General features: G+C 45.9%; 4 protein-coding genes across 4 annotated transcripts; 2 read left to right on the top strand and 2 right to left on the bottom strand.

Annotated features, from left to right (window-relative positions):
• Window positions 1-4,205: 4,205 nt before the first annotated feature.
• Window positions 4,206-4,574, top strand: N7473_000334 (uncharacterized protein; the record flags this gene model as incomplete). The annotated part of the gene is made up of 2 exons (XM_057146274.1): window positions 4,206-4,395; window positions 4,447-4,574. The coding sequence occupies 2 exons, from the start codon at window positions 4,206-4,208 to the stop codon at window positions 4,572-4,574; spliced, it is 318 nt and encodes a 105-aa protein (XP_057014160.1).
• A 4,328-nt stretch (window positions 4,575-8,902) lies between these two features.
• Window positions 8,903-10,765, bottom strand: rps1 (40S ribosomal protein eS1). Its single transcript, XM_057146273.1, has 5 exons — window positions 10,646-10,765; window positions 10,424-10,508; window positions 10,336-10,361; window positions 9,750-10,251; window positions 8,903-9,665 (listed from the first exon to the last, which is right to left on the bottom strand). Exons 1-5 carry the CDS (start codon window positions 10,657-10,659, stop codon window positions 9,522-9,524), a joined length of 771 nt encoding a protein of 256 aa, XP_057014159.1. The 5' UTR covers window positions 10,660-10,765; the 3' UTR covers window positions 8,903-9,521.
• Window positions 10,766-11,170: 405 nt separating this feature from the next.
• On the top strand, window positions 11,171-12,144 carry N7473_000332 (transcription elongation factor 1 family protein; the record flags this gene model as incomplete). The annotated part of the gene is made up of 5 exons (XM_057146272.1): window positions 11,171-11,173; window positions 11,341-11,514; window positions 11,654-11,698; window positions 11,771-11,909; window positions 11,972-12,144. 5 exons carry the CDS (start codon window positions 11,171-11,173, stop codon window positions 12,142-12,144), a joined length of 534 nt encoding a protein of 177 aa, XP_057014158.1.
• A 400-nt stretch (window positions 12,145-12,544) lies between these two features.
• On the bottom strand, window positions 12,545-13,451 carry N7473_000331 (uracil phosphoribosyltransferase; the record flags this gene model as incomplete). The annotated part of the gene is made up of 4 exons (XM_057146271.1): window positions 12,545-12,596; window positions 12,654-12,825; window positions 12,879-13,237; window positions 13,297-13,451. 4 exons carry the CDS (start codon window positions 13,449-13,451, stop codon window positions 12,545-12,547), a joined length of 738 nt encoding a protein of 245 aa, XP_057014157.1.
• Between the last annotated feature and the right edge of the window lie 512 nt (window positions 13,452-13,963).

Here is a 13,963-nt window from a genome sequence, read left to right as displayed (position 1 = left end):
AGGATTCCACTACCTACCTATCCCTATCTTCAGGAGCAGCCCAGGCCTCTAGTATAGACTTAAACAATAGTGATGCGCCCTAACGCTAATTAATTACACGCATCCTTTGTGAGTATAGTGGCTTCAGGAATTAATCAAAATTTGCAAAGTATTTAGTCCTAGGGGCTTTGTGATTGGTAGTAGTAGTATGAGTAGTGCCTAATTCCAGGAGCTCAGACGTGTCGGGGAGCCTATAGCAGCGTTCCTCGGGGCAGTTCTTGTATTCCTAGAGACGAACTAACCAGTCTCTAGGATCCCTGATTTTATGCCCTACAGCGGTGTGTTCTAAACCTAGTACTTAGTATTTTGTCTTCAAAACGTATTTCTTACATAAGAGTTGAGCCTCGAACATAGATACATATTCCTATAGCTACTTTCTAGGTTTGGACTGCCGCTCTAGAAAATACAGAACCGCAGGTTGTATGGTTTGGTACGAACAGGAACCGCGGCTCGGCAGGTTGTTACAGATTCGCGATTCTGAACCGCTAACTAGCTGTTCGACTAATAGACACACAGTATTCGCCTCCAGCCGCTATATTCAATTGGTGGTTCCGTACCGTAAGTGGTGCATTGTCTTATGTGCTTCTCCTCGTTATACAAATTTAAAGTCCTCTCTTAGCGGTGCATACAAAATTAAGGCATATTGCCAGGAAAAATTCCGCTGGTAGAAATCATCGGTGTCTTGATACCGATCTCTCCTCTAGTCTATTTTCCGGTATGAAAGACCCAAGACCCTCGTTCCTAAATAACGAACTTGTCTGGCTTTCCTTATTCTTAATAGAACATCACGGGCCTATAAGGTAGACACTGCTTCTCGTAGATAAAATAGGGCAAATGGTGTATGTTTTTCGGCCGTAGAAAATCGGGCTTAATACTATAGGAGAACCGAACGTAGAATAATATTACAGGATTAATTGATTCATATTCTAGGGCAGACAATGCAAAGCGATTAACCAAGCAAAATTAAATACGATTGCGCAGTGCTAATCTAACTTTCAACCCCAAAACTTGTTCTACGGGGATCAAATATTATTCTAAGAAAAAGGGGCAATTTTTTATGTCAGGAAATATGTAAAGATACTCTATAAGTCAGGATAGAGGCCTGTCAATCAGGTAGGAGAAAGGAATTAAGTCAATTGCTCCGAAAGGTCAAAGACTGTTTCTTGGGGAATATAAAACCTCTCCAATATATATCAATTTATATACAGTTATATCGCTTAAAACAGGAAGGAGATATATCCTTGGTAGGGGAATGAGAGCGGGGAAAACACAAGGCTTATATAACCTCTACACGTGCCTTGCAGGAGTCCGTACACGTACTAGCAGTGAAATCCTAGTGAACCTCTACCGAAAGCTTAGCGGCTTACTAGGGTCTTAGTAGCCTAAGGCACCGGTATTTGTGGATAACCGTATATCAGGTATATGGTAACAATTATCCTCCCTTTAAGGATCGCTTGCCCTTAAGCGAGGTAAACAGACGCGTAAACAATTATAAAGGGTAGTAAACAAAATATAGAAGGGGTATATAGGCTAAAAAGGGAAGTGTCAACATTAGAGGGTTACCTAGTTAGGGGGAAAATAAAGGAAACGCGTTTCTTTGTTATTATCACTAATATTATCCTCTTCCCCTCTTTATCCTCTTCCTCCTTACCCTCCTTTTATTATCTAATATTCGCCTGTTTTACTACCTCTTACCTACTAAATATGTATCGAAAACCTTTAAAATAGCTTACCGAAAGGCACCCTAGACTCGGGTAACCAATATAGTTCCCTAGAGACCGAAGTATTTTTAGTGTATATACTACCTACAGACTTTAGTTAAGAATTATAAGCCTAAGTAGGATATCTGTCAACATGTGTGTGTGTGTGCGTATCCCCGCAATAAGCGAGCGCATGCATGCATGCGCGCGCTAATGCAATCGGATGCATAAATCTGTATCCCTATACACCGCTTCATGATATACGATGCTGATTATCAACTACTGCATCAAATGGAAAAAGCAACGAGTTTCCTAACACTCTCGTATGCCCCCATGTTATTTCGGATTCTCATCAGTCTTTTCCTGTGACATTCTGCTATGTACCCAAAGTTATAAATACTGCCTGTTTCCCTAGTTAAATTGAATAAGTTTGACAACAATGTCATAAGTTTGACACTATTTTCACTCACGAATAGAGCTCAAGGCAATTCTGATTAAACTGTGTTGACCTTCCACTGTTCAACCTGTTCGCTGCCGACCCACCTCTATTGCACTTTCGTCACTCTTCCATAATCGTGGTATTCGATTGCGCCTCTAAGCACACCCCCTAGGGTATATGCACACGGCGTAAATCCGACAGATTTTAACTAAATTAGCGTTCTACGTAAATAGCCTTACCCCTAGGTTATTTGTTAAGAGATTGCTAAGGCCTTAGTTAACCTTTACTGGTGTTTTAATAACGCTAAGTAGGCTTCTTATAAGGAGTACTCTTAGACTAGTAAGACGAGAATTAATAAGGTACGTTTTATAATTATATATTTTAGTACTAGTTAACTAGAGTTTTAGTAGGTAAACGCAGACTTAATTAACGTAGCTATCGCTACCTGTCGCGCTAATCTTTCCTATATCCTTCCCCCCTAAGAGTAAAAAGGTATTTAAGTAGAAGAAGTATCGCGCCTAGATACTTTTACGCCTATTACCCGGAGATAATAGTTTCGTAGCCTAGTTATATAGTAAGCTAGCCTTTGTTAATACTATCTCGGTAGTAGTTCGTAATAATGAAAACCTTCCTTGATAAGATCCGGATAACGGATCTTGGAGATTCGACAGACTACGATGCAATCGTTTCACACTCGTAGGCTACCCGCTACGTGGCCGAATTCATGCTTCAAACAGGCCTACTGGGACAGTTCCGGCACGTCGAAATCGAGCCAGAGCCCCCGCAGGGCGAAGGAAACGATCCGCCAGGATGATCTGGCGACGGCACAGGGGGTGAAGACGCTGGGTAGGAGGAACGCTAAACCTATGGCCAATCGAGAGGTCGTAGAAGAATACATCCAACATTAACAACGAACGCCACCAATCGAGAACGAAGCAGGAGAGATACCGGGGATGGAGGTGCAGAGGAAGCGGCAGGCCAGTGTGAGGGCGAATTGAGAGATATATCGTGGGACTAAGGGCTTAGAGGGCGTTTGGATACTGTTTGGACTGGTTTTTGGGCTGATTTCTATGGCAATACAGTGGCGCCGCAAAAGTCTGTGACCCCCCAAAGTATCTTTCTTCACCGCCTCCTTACAAGGGACATACCGCCCATCAATACTAGTTTTTGAGTGGTGCAGATGCTAGTTGCCAGCAGAATATTAGCGCGATACTTTAGGGGGTCACAGACTTTTGCGGCGCCACTGTACGCCGTTTTCCTTTGTATTTACTGTTTCATGCACGGGTCTGGCGTTCGGATCACTCTTGCTTCCGCCGGAGGGAGCGCCTGCATAGCCATTACGCCACTAGTTAGGCTGCAACAGGCTAATAGAGTGTTGATTGATTGATTGATTGATTGATACTTGAGTCACCAGCCGGATGCTACATTATTCTAAGAATGAAAAATAGTAAACTTATAAGTTAACTTGAGCATCTCTTGATGAGGGAGATAGTGAATTTGTTTTACATAAGAAATATGAATTGGTTTGAAATTACCAGCTAGCATGAGCACACCCTGGAGCAAGATTGAATCAATTAACACCAGGACTAACGGTTTCTTAGACCATCTAGACACCGCTAAAAGAGGGGTAGTAATAATTTTTCACTCGTTCCCCGGTTCAAACAATGATAAGGCACTAGAGAAAATACCTTTCAAGACTTATTTCAAACGGGTTTGCATCATTGCAACATGGTTTGGAGAAGGGGCCGGCTTCCCCACTACGGGCTTCCACGATGTTCCCCGCACATGATGCGTTCATTCTGCGTCTCTTAAGGTTATCGACTTTTCATTGGTCGAACTGGCTTTCTAGCTATATTAACACATTCCCGGAGAGGAATGGTCACAAGAACATATCTGATTAGGATAGATGACGTCATAGGTAGACTTGTGGTAGGACAAACATATAGAGAGAGGCTCTCCCTTTGGAAAGATTCCATTGCTCGGATCAGTTTTTACTATCCATTTGAATATATTGGAAACATTTCACAATGTCGGACTTCTTCCGCAGAGCATCTGACGCGCTACAGCATCGCCAGCGTCAAGGCTCTACTGACTCAATGGATGCACCCCAGTCTCCTGACGCAGCAAAGTATCCTGAACAAGACAAGATCAATCAGAAGGTTGAGCCTAGCCAATCTGACTCTCGCCCTAACGAGGTGGTAGCTGGTAAAGCAGCTGGTATGATTCAATGTCCTCGGGCTAGGTCCGGAACATACTCAAGTCGTATAGGCAATGAAGCTCATCCGAAACAACACCGCTATTGGGTCTGGGGACACCACCAGGGAAATAAACCCCTGGAAAAGCAGCAATCCAACCAGGACCAGAAGGATGATACAGATTGGGTCATTGGCTCGTAATGGCATGACTGCTTTCACCGGAGCGGTCGACGTCAGGTCCGAATGAAATAGGGTGACTTGATGCAAAAAATCGGGTTTGGCGAAAAATGAGGGTTAACTTGACAAGGAAGTACGTCTTGGGGATCTATTTACTGCCAACAGAATGGGTGGCTCGGAACTTTGGGTCTTCAGCTTTTCTTGATAGTGCCACAACGCTCGTCGCCGTCTATTAGTCTTACCGGACGAGTGGCCAAGAAGACCTTAACCTTTGGGGCGATGGTACTGTGGAAATTTGATCGGAATCTTTCGCGCTGTTCTAAATTGCCCTGGCGCTCGGGGACTGCCTTACTCTAAAGCATCACAACAATATTGCTAATTATGAATATATGGAGCTATAATCCTTGAAACCAATTTGCCTTGTTAGGAGAGCTTTGGGGATGAATGCACTGTTTCTTACCTGATATAGCCTAGAATTATGTATCTGTCAACCAAACCTTGCCCACAGACGTAGACTCATCAATCGTGGTTTAGGATTGTCCTAACCATCAATGTTCTAGTTTATAGAGATATACATCTTGTACAACTGTATTAACCGCGCATCTGAGCCATTACTATTTGGACGGAGTAAAAATATTATCGGAACAAACTACGTCTGACGATATGAAGTAAAAGCCTCCTCCTATATTATCTTAATCACCCAACTCGAGCTATCTCATCACACAATTCGTACTAGCCGCGACTCGTCTATTTAGGTACAGTGTGAGTCCGTTAGCTACTGTTTCCAATATATGGCGTCCTAAAGTACAGATCACCAGTAATCTAGTCAAATTTCATCTTCAAGATGCTAGACATGCCTGGTTTTACCCCGCAACTCAAGATCTGCTTATTGAGGATATAAGTACCTAGTCTGTTTGTTAGGCTTACATAGAGAGGCGTAACGGAACTTAATGCAGATCGCATCCCAGGTGGAGAGATCTAGCTCCAGAAGAGTTCCTCTGTCAGAGGTTCCCGCACAATATACTTCATGTAACCACTAGGAACGAGTTTTTCTTATTCTTGTACTCCTTCCGAATAACTAAGCAAACGAGAATCAGTGCAACAGCTTTGACTCATTAAATTTCTAAATAACTCTAGTTCCCCACACACTTCAGGAGGGATGAGTTGTTAAGCGAGTGTGGCGGGATCAGCGTCCTCCGTTCCAGTAACATGAATCTGGTAATAGATTTGCATAAAAGCTTTCTGTTTTGGGTTCTGTATCATGTATAGAAACTTGCCAACCATCCTCGGCTTCTTCCTTCATCAGAAAATCTATGCATTAATTATCCTTATTGTACTAACTATGTTTCTGCAATTAGTAATTCGATCATTATTGATGCTTCGTGTTACGCTCAAGCACGAGAGTGATATTAATCAATCAACACGGTAGCATTTGACCAAAATGATTAAGCATGAGAGAAGGAAAGAAGGGAAGATGGCGAAACAGCTATCTAAATAGTAGTTGGAAGCCTTAGGCACTGGGCATCAACATCAAGCATCAAACACCATACATGTGGATCGTAACACTTCTTGTATACCTAGTATCCTGTGTAATTTTAATAATGACCTGACACCTTGACTATCTTTATCTTTTCTACATTTCTTTCTTCATGTCTTTCTACATTTCCTTTCAGGTTATCAGTAATGATTCCGAGACATGGAACAACACTTGGTGGAAGTAAGCAACGCTAGGCTTCGTAGAAAAATTACACGGCCTGGTTGAGGCCGTAGAATTCTTCGTGGTCCGTAAATCTAAACAATAAAGGGAACCAAAAAAGGGACCGGCAACATGTTTTTCGACATGTCTTTCGAACTAGACTAATTGATCTTAAGGCAAAGTGGTAGTATAGCAGGGGCAGGAAACTAGGATAGGCATAGGCCCTACTTACACGGCTATGGTAACCAAAGATCTCTCAACCCCGCGAAGACTCATACGTATGGGTTGAATCACCTCTATCGCTAAGCTTGAACCTAATCTAGGGTTTTAGACCACGTCAGGGCCCCAAAGCCCAGCGTGGTCAGAAAGGGCGCCAGCGCTAGATTCCTGACCACGCTCAGCTAATATGTGGCCACGCCCAGCAACATTTTTACATAGGTAGAACAAGGCAGCTTTGAAGGATACCCAGTTTCAATCAACGAGATAGACTTGGGTGAGCAAAAGAAAAAATAGCTACGAATTACAACATAAGAGTGTAGTGCCAAGCTTTACAAAATAATGAGGGCGATTTATATTATTGTATAGTAATCCCGATCAGGCATGGTGCTGTTTGGATTGACCTTGGTATCATGTTCTTCGTGTGCAAACTAACCTTGCCCTCTTACATCTCTCAATAAGATTGTGTGTCGATCATCAGGCTATGAGGGATGGCTGTGTAAATTGGGTTTCATGGTGTATTAGGACGCTGTGGGTTTACTATGTCGCATCCAAATAAGTAAACATAGCCGACTGAGCGTTCATCCGTAACACGTTCTCCCTTTATAATGGCCCTCTTGAGAACAAGATTTTCTGTTCCTTGACTTAAAAAAATTCACCATAAGCAACAAACCTGAGCGCGTCCCCCTTAGATTGCGATCGTATCGAACTATATAGCACACGGCCGGCGGCAGTGCCACTTTCAGAAATGTTTCGCAAAGCATTCAGCGGTACCCTTAGTGTAAGTTATCAACTTTGCGACTCGACGTGCTACGTGTTGATCATCTCGGCGGCCGGAGGCGGGCAAGTGTACGACCTGGAAGACGACATAGTTTGTACCCAAGAACAGAAGTAGTGTGGCGATGAAGTCGACAGAAATGGTAATTCTGTGTCGAGAGAAAACCTTCAGCGTATAGCTAATGAGAACGAGACAGAAGTCCGACTTTAAACGTGCTATGAAAATGAGGAGAGTGCTAGCGGCGCGTGCCTATTTGCTCAATTTGGCTTGGCATGAAAGACGTCGAATCCAAGAGTCGCTATTGATGACTTATATTTGATTGGTGCTACATAGACGTGTAGCCATTTGCGAGTGAGTAAAATAGATGAGTGCAAAAATCAGATTACTGAGGCTGTCAGGTAGGTGGCTAAACCTTACCCGACTGCAAATCCGAGTAGAAGCTGAAGGGGCAACCCGGTGACGGTTGATTAATTAGGCAAAACACAAGAGGACCAATGTAGGATGCGAGTACCATAAGCTCATTAGCTTTCATTTCTAGTTGGTGCTAGTGGTTGCCATCCTCCAGTGGAGTTCGCTTTGATAGCATATAGGATAAAGTATCCTAGAAATTTGGATAGCACGGGAACTGGTGGCTTTACCGTAAGACTCGTAGAAATTGATCATGGCGTAGAAGTTTTGCAATGATTTGCCTCTTTTTGGCAGTTTAAATACTTTTATTATAGTAATCATAGGGAGTTTCCAGGATACGAAGATTACCATTTGCCGCTTAATGATATTGTATCGCAGTTCAAAGAAAAGAATAGGAAGACTTCCACGATAGGATAATACCCACGCAGTCGATACTGCGCATCAGTCTTTGCGCTATCGATCCAGTTATACTCGAAGTACCACTTTTGAACGATGATAAAAGGCGTTCTATGTGGGGATATCGATAGATTTATAAGCTAAATGTGCATCTCCTTCGTGATCGAAATCAGAGAAGTCTAGCCATGGAGGGTGATAAATGTGAAAACCATTTTTCTCATAAGCACTTGATCGCGATGGTAACTGCCTTCTCATAGACATCCATCGTGAGCACAAACATCCACCGTGAGCACAAATACACCCTGATTTCTCGATCAGACAAGAAATCGAGACCGATTAGTAGTAGAACTATCCTAATTCAAACACTCTTGAATACTCCTTTCCAAGCCTCTGTATCATTTACTTGAACTATGACTTGATACTGTAGAACTGTACTAGATTAACCAACCCGGCAAACAGGTTACAACAATGTCCCGTCTGCAGACAGGCTTATTAGATGATTCTGTAAGAATTGTATGCCGATATCTAACAATCAAGTGCTCTCACACCGAGGTAGTTAGCGTTAATGAATCACTAAATCTCACAACTCAGTTGCAAAATCTAGGATAGAAGAATGACACAATAGCACCTCAGCGACAAAAATAAGCCGTGGAAAAGAAGGAGAGATCCCGAAAGAGCGTGATGGCCTCGAATTAGTGTGAACCAGTGCATCATACTTAAGTACAGGATTTTGTCGACAGGATGTGTCTACTTACCAGGTGAGCTTAATCTCGATTCCTGCCGATCTAATAGTGGTATACTCCTTCTTACCTGTGTGGTCTGGCCAACTTTGTTGACATGGTAAATTCTCATTTTTTCCAGTTAAATATGCTCTGAACCCATTTCACAGTTTTCTAAAATTGGATCTTGTGGGATATATGTCCATGAACGCAGCCTGTAAGAGTACTTACGTAGCCGTAAGCTCTCGAATGACTTCCAACCCCACATTGTGGAATCTCAAGCCGAGAACGCTAACCTGACTGGCCAACGTGCCATGTTAGATTAAGGCACCAAGCCATTTCAAAATGAGCACTACGATCAATATGCGGGGGTCATGAAAAGAACAAAGGCGGTTGGTAATCTCGAGCGTATGGCCTGGTGGGCCAGAGAGAAAGCTTGGCTTAGTTACTAGGTGGCGTCCTTACATCGGGTATGGAACAACTGATCGTCGCTTAAAATTAAGGACGCCGAGGGTTGACCACTTAAGTACCGAATGCAGCACAGCATACTCAAGAAAAAAAGTCGAATCGTTGCAAACTAATTTGAATTTTTGGCTGTCCTGGTTTGACTGGTCACCTACCGGGACAACCGAACCCCCATGCGGGTGCTGCAAAATCTGTCATACATGTCATGAACGTTTTTTGTTTTCCTATGATCAGAAGACAACAATTGCCATGGTTGACCAGTATTTGACAACCCCTTCAAGATCAAAACACCCTTAAACAGTCTCAAGGACGGTCTCCTTGAACTCGCGCTCCACCTTCTGGCCCTTGTCATCGGTAGCAGACTCGCCGTGCAGGGCAAGCAGAGCACCCAGGTCGAACTTGGGGGACTTGAGGAGCTTGACCTTGCGGATGTGGACCTGTAGACATGAGATAATTAGCAATTGAAACAGACACCAAGCGCAATATGTTCGACCAAGAACTGCCCGATAGAAGGTACTTACGTTCTGCAGGGGGTAGATGCCCTGGGTGGACTTCTCAATCTCGCGGCCAATGACCTCGGGGATGAGCTTGTGGGTGAGCTGAGACAGAGTGCAGCTGGCGGCCTCGCGCTGAATGATCTCGGTCATCTTCTTGCGGATGGCACGGATTTGAGACGAGCGGGCGTAGGTGGTCTTCTTGATCTGGTTGGGGCGTCTCTTGGTGAAGGCAATGGCGAACAGGCGGAGGAGGTAGTCGTCAGTGGTCTTCACGGTGATGTTGGCCTCGATCAGAGACTGCCACTTGCGGACCAGGGAGCGCAGCTTGTCGGTGGTGAAGTCCAGACCGTGGAAGTTGGTCAGGCAGTTCTTGCCCTGGATCTCGTCGACGCGGAGCTTGACCTTGCGGAAGGCGTGGTCCTCATCGTTCTGGAGGTCGGCGAGGGAGACCTCGAAGATACGGCCCTTGAGGGAGTCGTTGGCATTCTTCAGACCGCTGGTGCGGTTGACCAGAGTCTTGCCGACACTTCATTGAAAAAAAAAAAACCATTAGCAAACCATGTCCATACCGGAGCAAATGTCGAGAGAGAATGGCAAGGGAAAATCCTACTCGCGGGTCTGGAAGGTCGAGGGGGCCTGGAGAGGGGAAACGGTCAGCGGTGTCACGCGAATCGAAGTCGTTGATGGACTGGACCAACCTTGACAGAGTACTCGTCCTTGCGGGTGAAGGGGTCAACGGTTCTCTTCTTGATACCCTTCTTGCCCTTCGACAGGCGCTTGTTCCTAAAAGGCGTGACGGGTTAGCCCAGTCGTACGACGTCGATAATCCGACATGAGGATCGAGAGAGAGATGGATGAAATATCCAGGGCCAAAGTGAAGGAGAACGATGCTGATGAGCATTGGGGAAGAAAGCGCATACTTTCCAACAGCCATGTTTGCGAGTCGGGTCTATCTGAGTGTTGTAAAAAAGACAGACGAAGGGTATCGCACCACGGCGCTCGGAGGGTTTCGAGATTCACGCTGCACTAGTCGACGGGAGGGTTGGAAAACCAAAACCCACAGAAAATTCGGCTAAGCGAGCCAACGCGGGCCCTACTGCTGACATAATGGCCATCCACGTGATACACACTGGGCCCTCTCCAGCCCTGCTTACCCTGCTTATCTAATCCCAATTCCGTCACTTCGTAGGTCACGTGCTTTTATCGATTCCATCACCAAGTCAAACGAGCAGTCCAAGTATAGAAGGATAGTTCATCACTGGCGCACCTGTGATCGTAAGCCAATACATGTAACGACAATTTAGAACTGGTTCTTTTGCTCTATGTCTATCCGTGGCCTGATCTTCAATTAAAAAATAATATCCCTGCATCAAGCCTCTCGTTAGAACAATAATACCTAGGGAAGCACCTCCATCATCCGGAATTGGTCACCATACACAGCATACATGGTGTGAGCATGTCGAGCTCCCGATCTCCTAACATTGTGGAATCGCACCCCAATGGAACCTCTTGACTCTCTCTACGACATATGTAAATACTTGATTATGATATCCCACAAATGATTTTAGATAAACTCTTCCTCACCCTACTACTACTACAACTACTCTATCTGAAGTATTTTGCTACTGTTCATGGGGCTGCGGAAGACCCATTCTTCCGCCTTCCCAATCTCCGCACGAGCCACCCCCTCACTGCAAGGCTCTCCGCGGACGCAATCCATTCTTTTCGCGACTCTAATCCCTTCGAGCCCCCCGCTCTCAAATATCCATCTATCCACGCCAGGATTATGGTAAGTTTCGCTATATCAGGCTCTAGGTTGCTGCTACCCGCTGCTACCTGCTGCTTGGGCTATACTCGCTCCAATCTCACACTCTTTTCTCCACCAAGGGTCTCAAAATCGCGGATGCTAATATCCATTTGCCTCACAGGGAAAACGCAAGAAGTCAAGCCGCACGCCCCAAGGGCCCCGAAAGGTGCGAGACACGTCCTACACTCTTACTCTCTTCTTTCCTCGGCGAGCACAGAATCTAATTCACCAAATATAGCGGGAACCCCTTGCAACCACATTCGCCTGTCTCTTCTGCAACCACGAGAACTCGGTCATCGTCAAACTCGACAAGAAGCTGGGCTTGGGTGACCTCTCCTGTAAGGTCTGCGGCCAGAAGTTCCAGACCGGCATCAACTGTGAGTTGGCATTCTCTTCCGCATCCCGGTTACCTTCTAACGGCTCCTTACAATTTGATCAGATCTGTCTGCCGCCGTCGACGTGTACTCGGACTGGGTGGACGCATGTGATGCTGTGGCCAAGGATACTGCCAACCAGTATGATGGGCACGTGGGATCGATAGGTAATAGCAAGTCGGATGCCATGGCCAGCGCTGGGCATGGAGATACTTACGAGAACGACGACGACTATTGATTCGGTTACAAGGGCAATGGAGGGGCGAACGGCGCACAGGCATTGTATCAATTCGACGAGCTTTTTTCCACATCCACTTACGGGAGAATATTAAAAAAAAAAAAAGGGGATAATCTTCGTTCACTATATCGCGCTCTGTCTTTCTATGTGCTGCATGATTTTACCCACATGGAAAACTTTGGTTTTTGAATTGAGCCGAAAGGTAGCTTGCTAGGTAATTCAGTAGACGAGCTTGAGATTGCTCGTTCCGGGGCCGACAAGGGGACAGAACCTCATGATGTGAGTCTACGATGCATGATGTCTGTTTTATCCCCAGGCAGCCTTCGGGATATAACCAACCAGCAAGGGAACGGGATCTCTTCTACCCTGCATTGTCCTTGCGAGGTGAAGTTGGCACGCCCTATAGGGTGTAGTATCTGTCACCAAAGTCTCCCAGGCCAGGAATGATATACCTATTAGCCAGGTCAGTTGTCGTCTCGTCTACTGAAGACAGAGCAGGGGGTCTATACTTCTTGTCATCCAACCCTTGGTCGATAAAGGAAGTGACTACGCGAAGTTTGGGGAATCTCTCCGCAAATTCTGCAACACCCGAGGGGCTTGCGATCAGATTCAGGAACAAGATGCGGTGTTCAGGAACTCCCTTTTGCTTCAAAACCTCTACGGCCAAGGTCGCGGAGCCTCCTACACAGCAGTGTTAGTAAGATCTCCAAGACAGAGTAATGGCATATACGTACCGGTTGCGAACATGGGATCCAGGAGGAGAACCCAACGATCAGCAATATCGGCAGGAAGCTTCTCGTAGAAAAGCTTAGGCATGCAGGTCTCCTCATCTCGTTGGATCAGGATCTTTCCAATGCGGACAGACCGGCAGCAGTCCCTCAGGCCTTGCTCCATAGCCTCCCCGGCTCTCATGATGGAGACACCGCAGATTTTGCCTTCGAACTTGACGCCCAGATAAGCCCGACCGACGGGAGTAGTGACCGACTGCTCGACCACGGGAAGGTGATTCAGTCCTTCTTCCACCAAGAGTCGAATGATCCGGTTGGAATAGAAAATAAAATCGGCACGTGCTGTCCGCTTATCTCTGATCATCCTGTAGGTGCATTCGCGAGTCAGCGGTCCTGTTCACGCAGCAAGCTGGAGAAGTCTCACGTCAAGAGGGCAATCAGCTGAGGCGTCTGCGCGAGAACGTGGACATTCTCGTAGGACACTTCCTTGGAGACCGTGGCCGTGGGCTTCTCGCCATCTGGTTGGCCGATGGGACCGACACCCTGGGCTGGGGACGGAACGGGCTCGTTGCTCGCCATTGTGGAAGTAAGAGAAGGGTGAATGATGGGACGAGGTAGAGAGAAAAATGAAGTTAGTCAGTACTAAAGGAGGGGATCCTCGCCCATATGAGGAGCACGCGAGGAGAAAGACGGGCGGAGGAAGCGGGGAGGACTTTTTCTCTTATCGCGTATCGTCTCTCTCTTGCAGAGGCTTGGGGCTGCTGCTCCGCACTTCACTCTTCACTGGCTTCGGAGCTTAGACCTCTTATCGTGCCCAGTGATGGAGTCTAATCTCCTCTTCCGTTGCATCATTCCCCGCTGAATAAGCTCTCGCAGCCTCCTTCAATCTTTCATCACCTCACCTCCTACCAGATACACGAATTCGCAAAACCCAGACGCTACAATATATATCCTTCTCGCGATTATCTACAGGCCATTCTCGAGCTGCTATTTGACTGCGCTGGTATTCCTGATTGGTCCAGGCCGTTCGCAGCGACTTACTTGGCTTCCGCATACGCTGACCTGCCGGCACCTGCCAACCCTCTCTGGAC

This window comes from Penicillium subrubescens, assembly GCF_028828155.1.
Source record: "Penicillium subrubescens strain IBT 31985 chromosome Unknown utg000001l_segment0_segment0, whole genome shotgun sequence".
In the NCBI taxonomy this organism is placed as follows: Eukaryota; Fungi; Ascomycota; class Eurotiomycetes; order Eurotiales; family Aspergillaceae; genus Penicillium; species Penicillium subrubescens.
Note: the sequence above shows the minus strand (reverse complement) of the source record. Positions and strands in the feature narration are given on the sequence as shown.

Coding starts and splice junctions, on each gene's coding strand:
- rps1 (XM_057146273.1), bottom strand. Junction 10,252..10,335: donor TCGACCTTCCAGACCCGCGA/GTAGGATTTTCC, acceptor TTTTCAATGAAG/TGTCGGCAAGACTCTGGTCA. Junction 9,666..9,749: donor GCATCTACCCCCTGCAGAAC/GTAAGTACCTTC, acceptor TCATGTCTACAG/GTCCACATCCGCAAGGTCAA.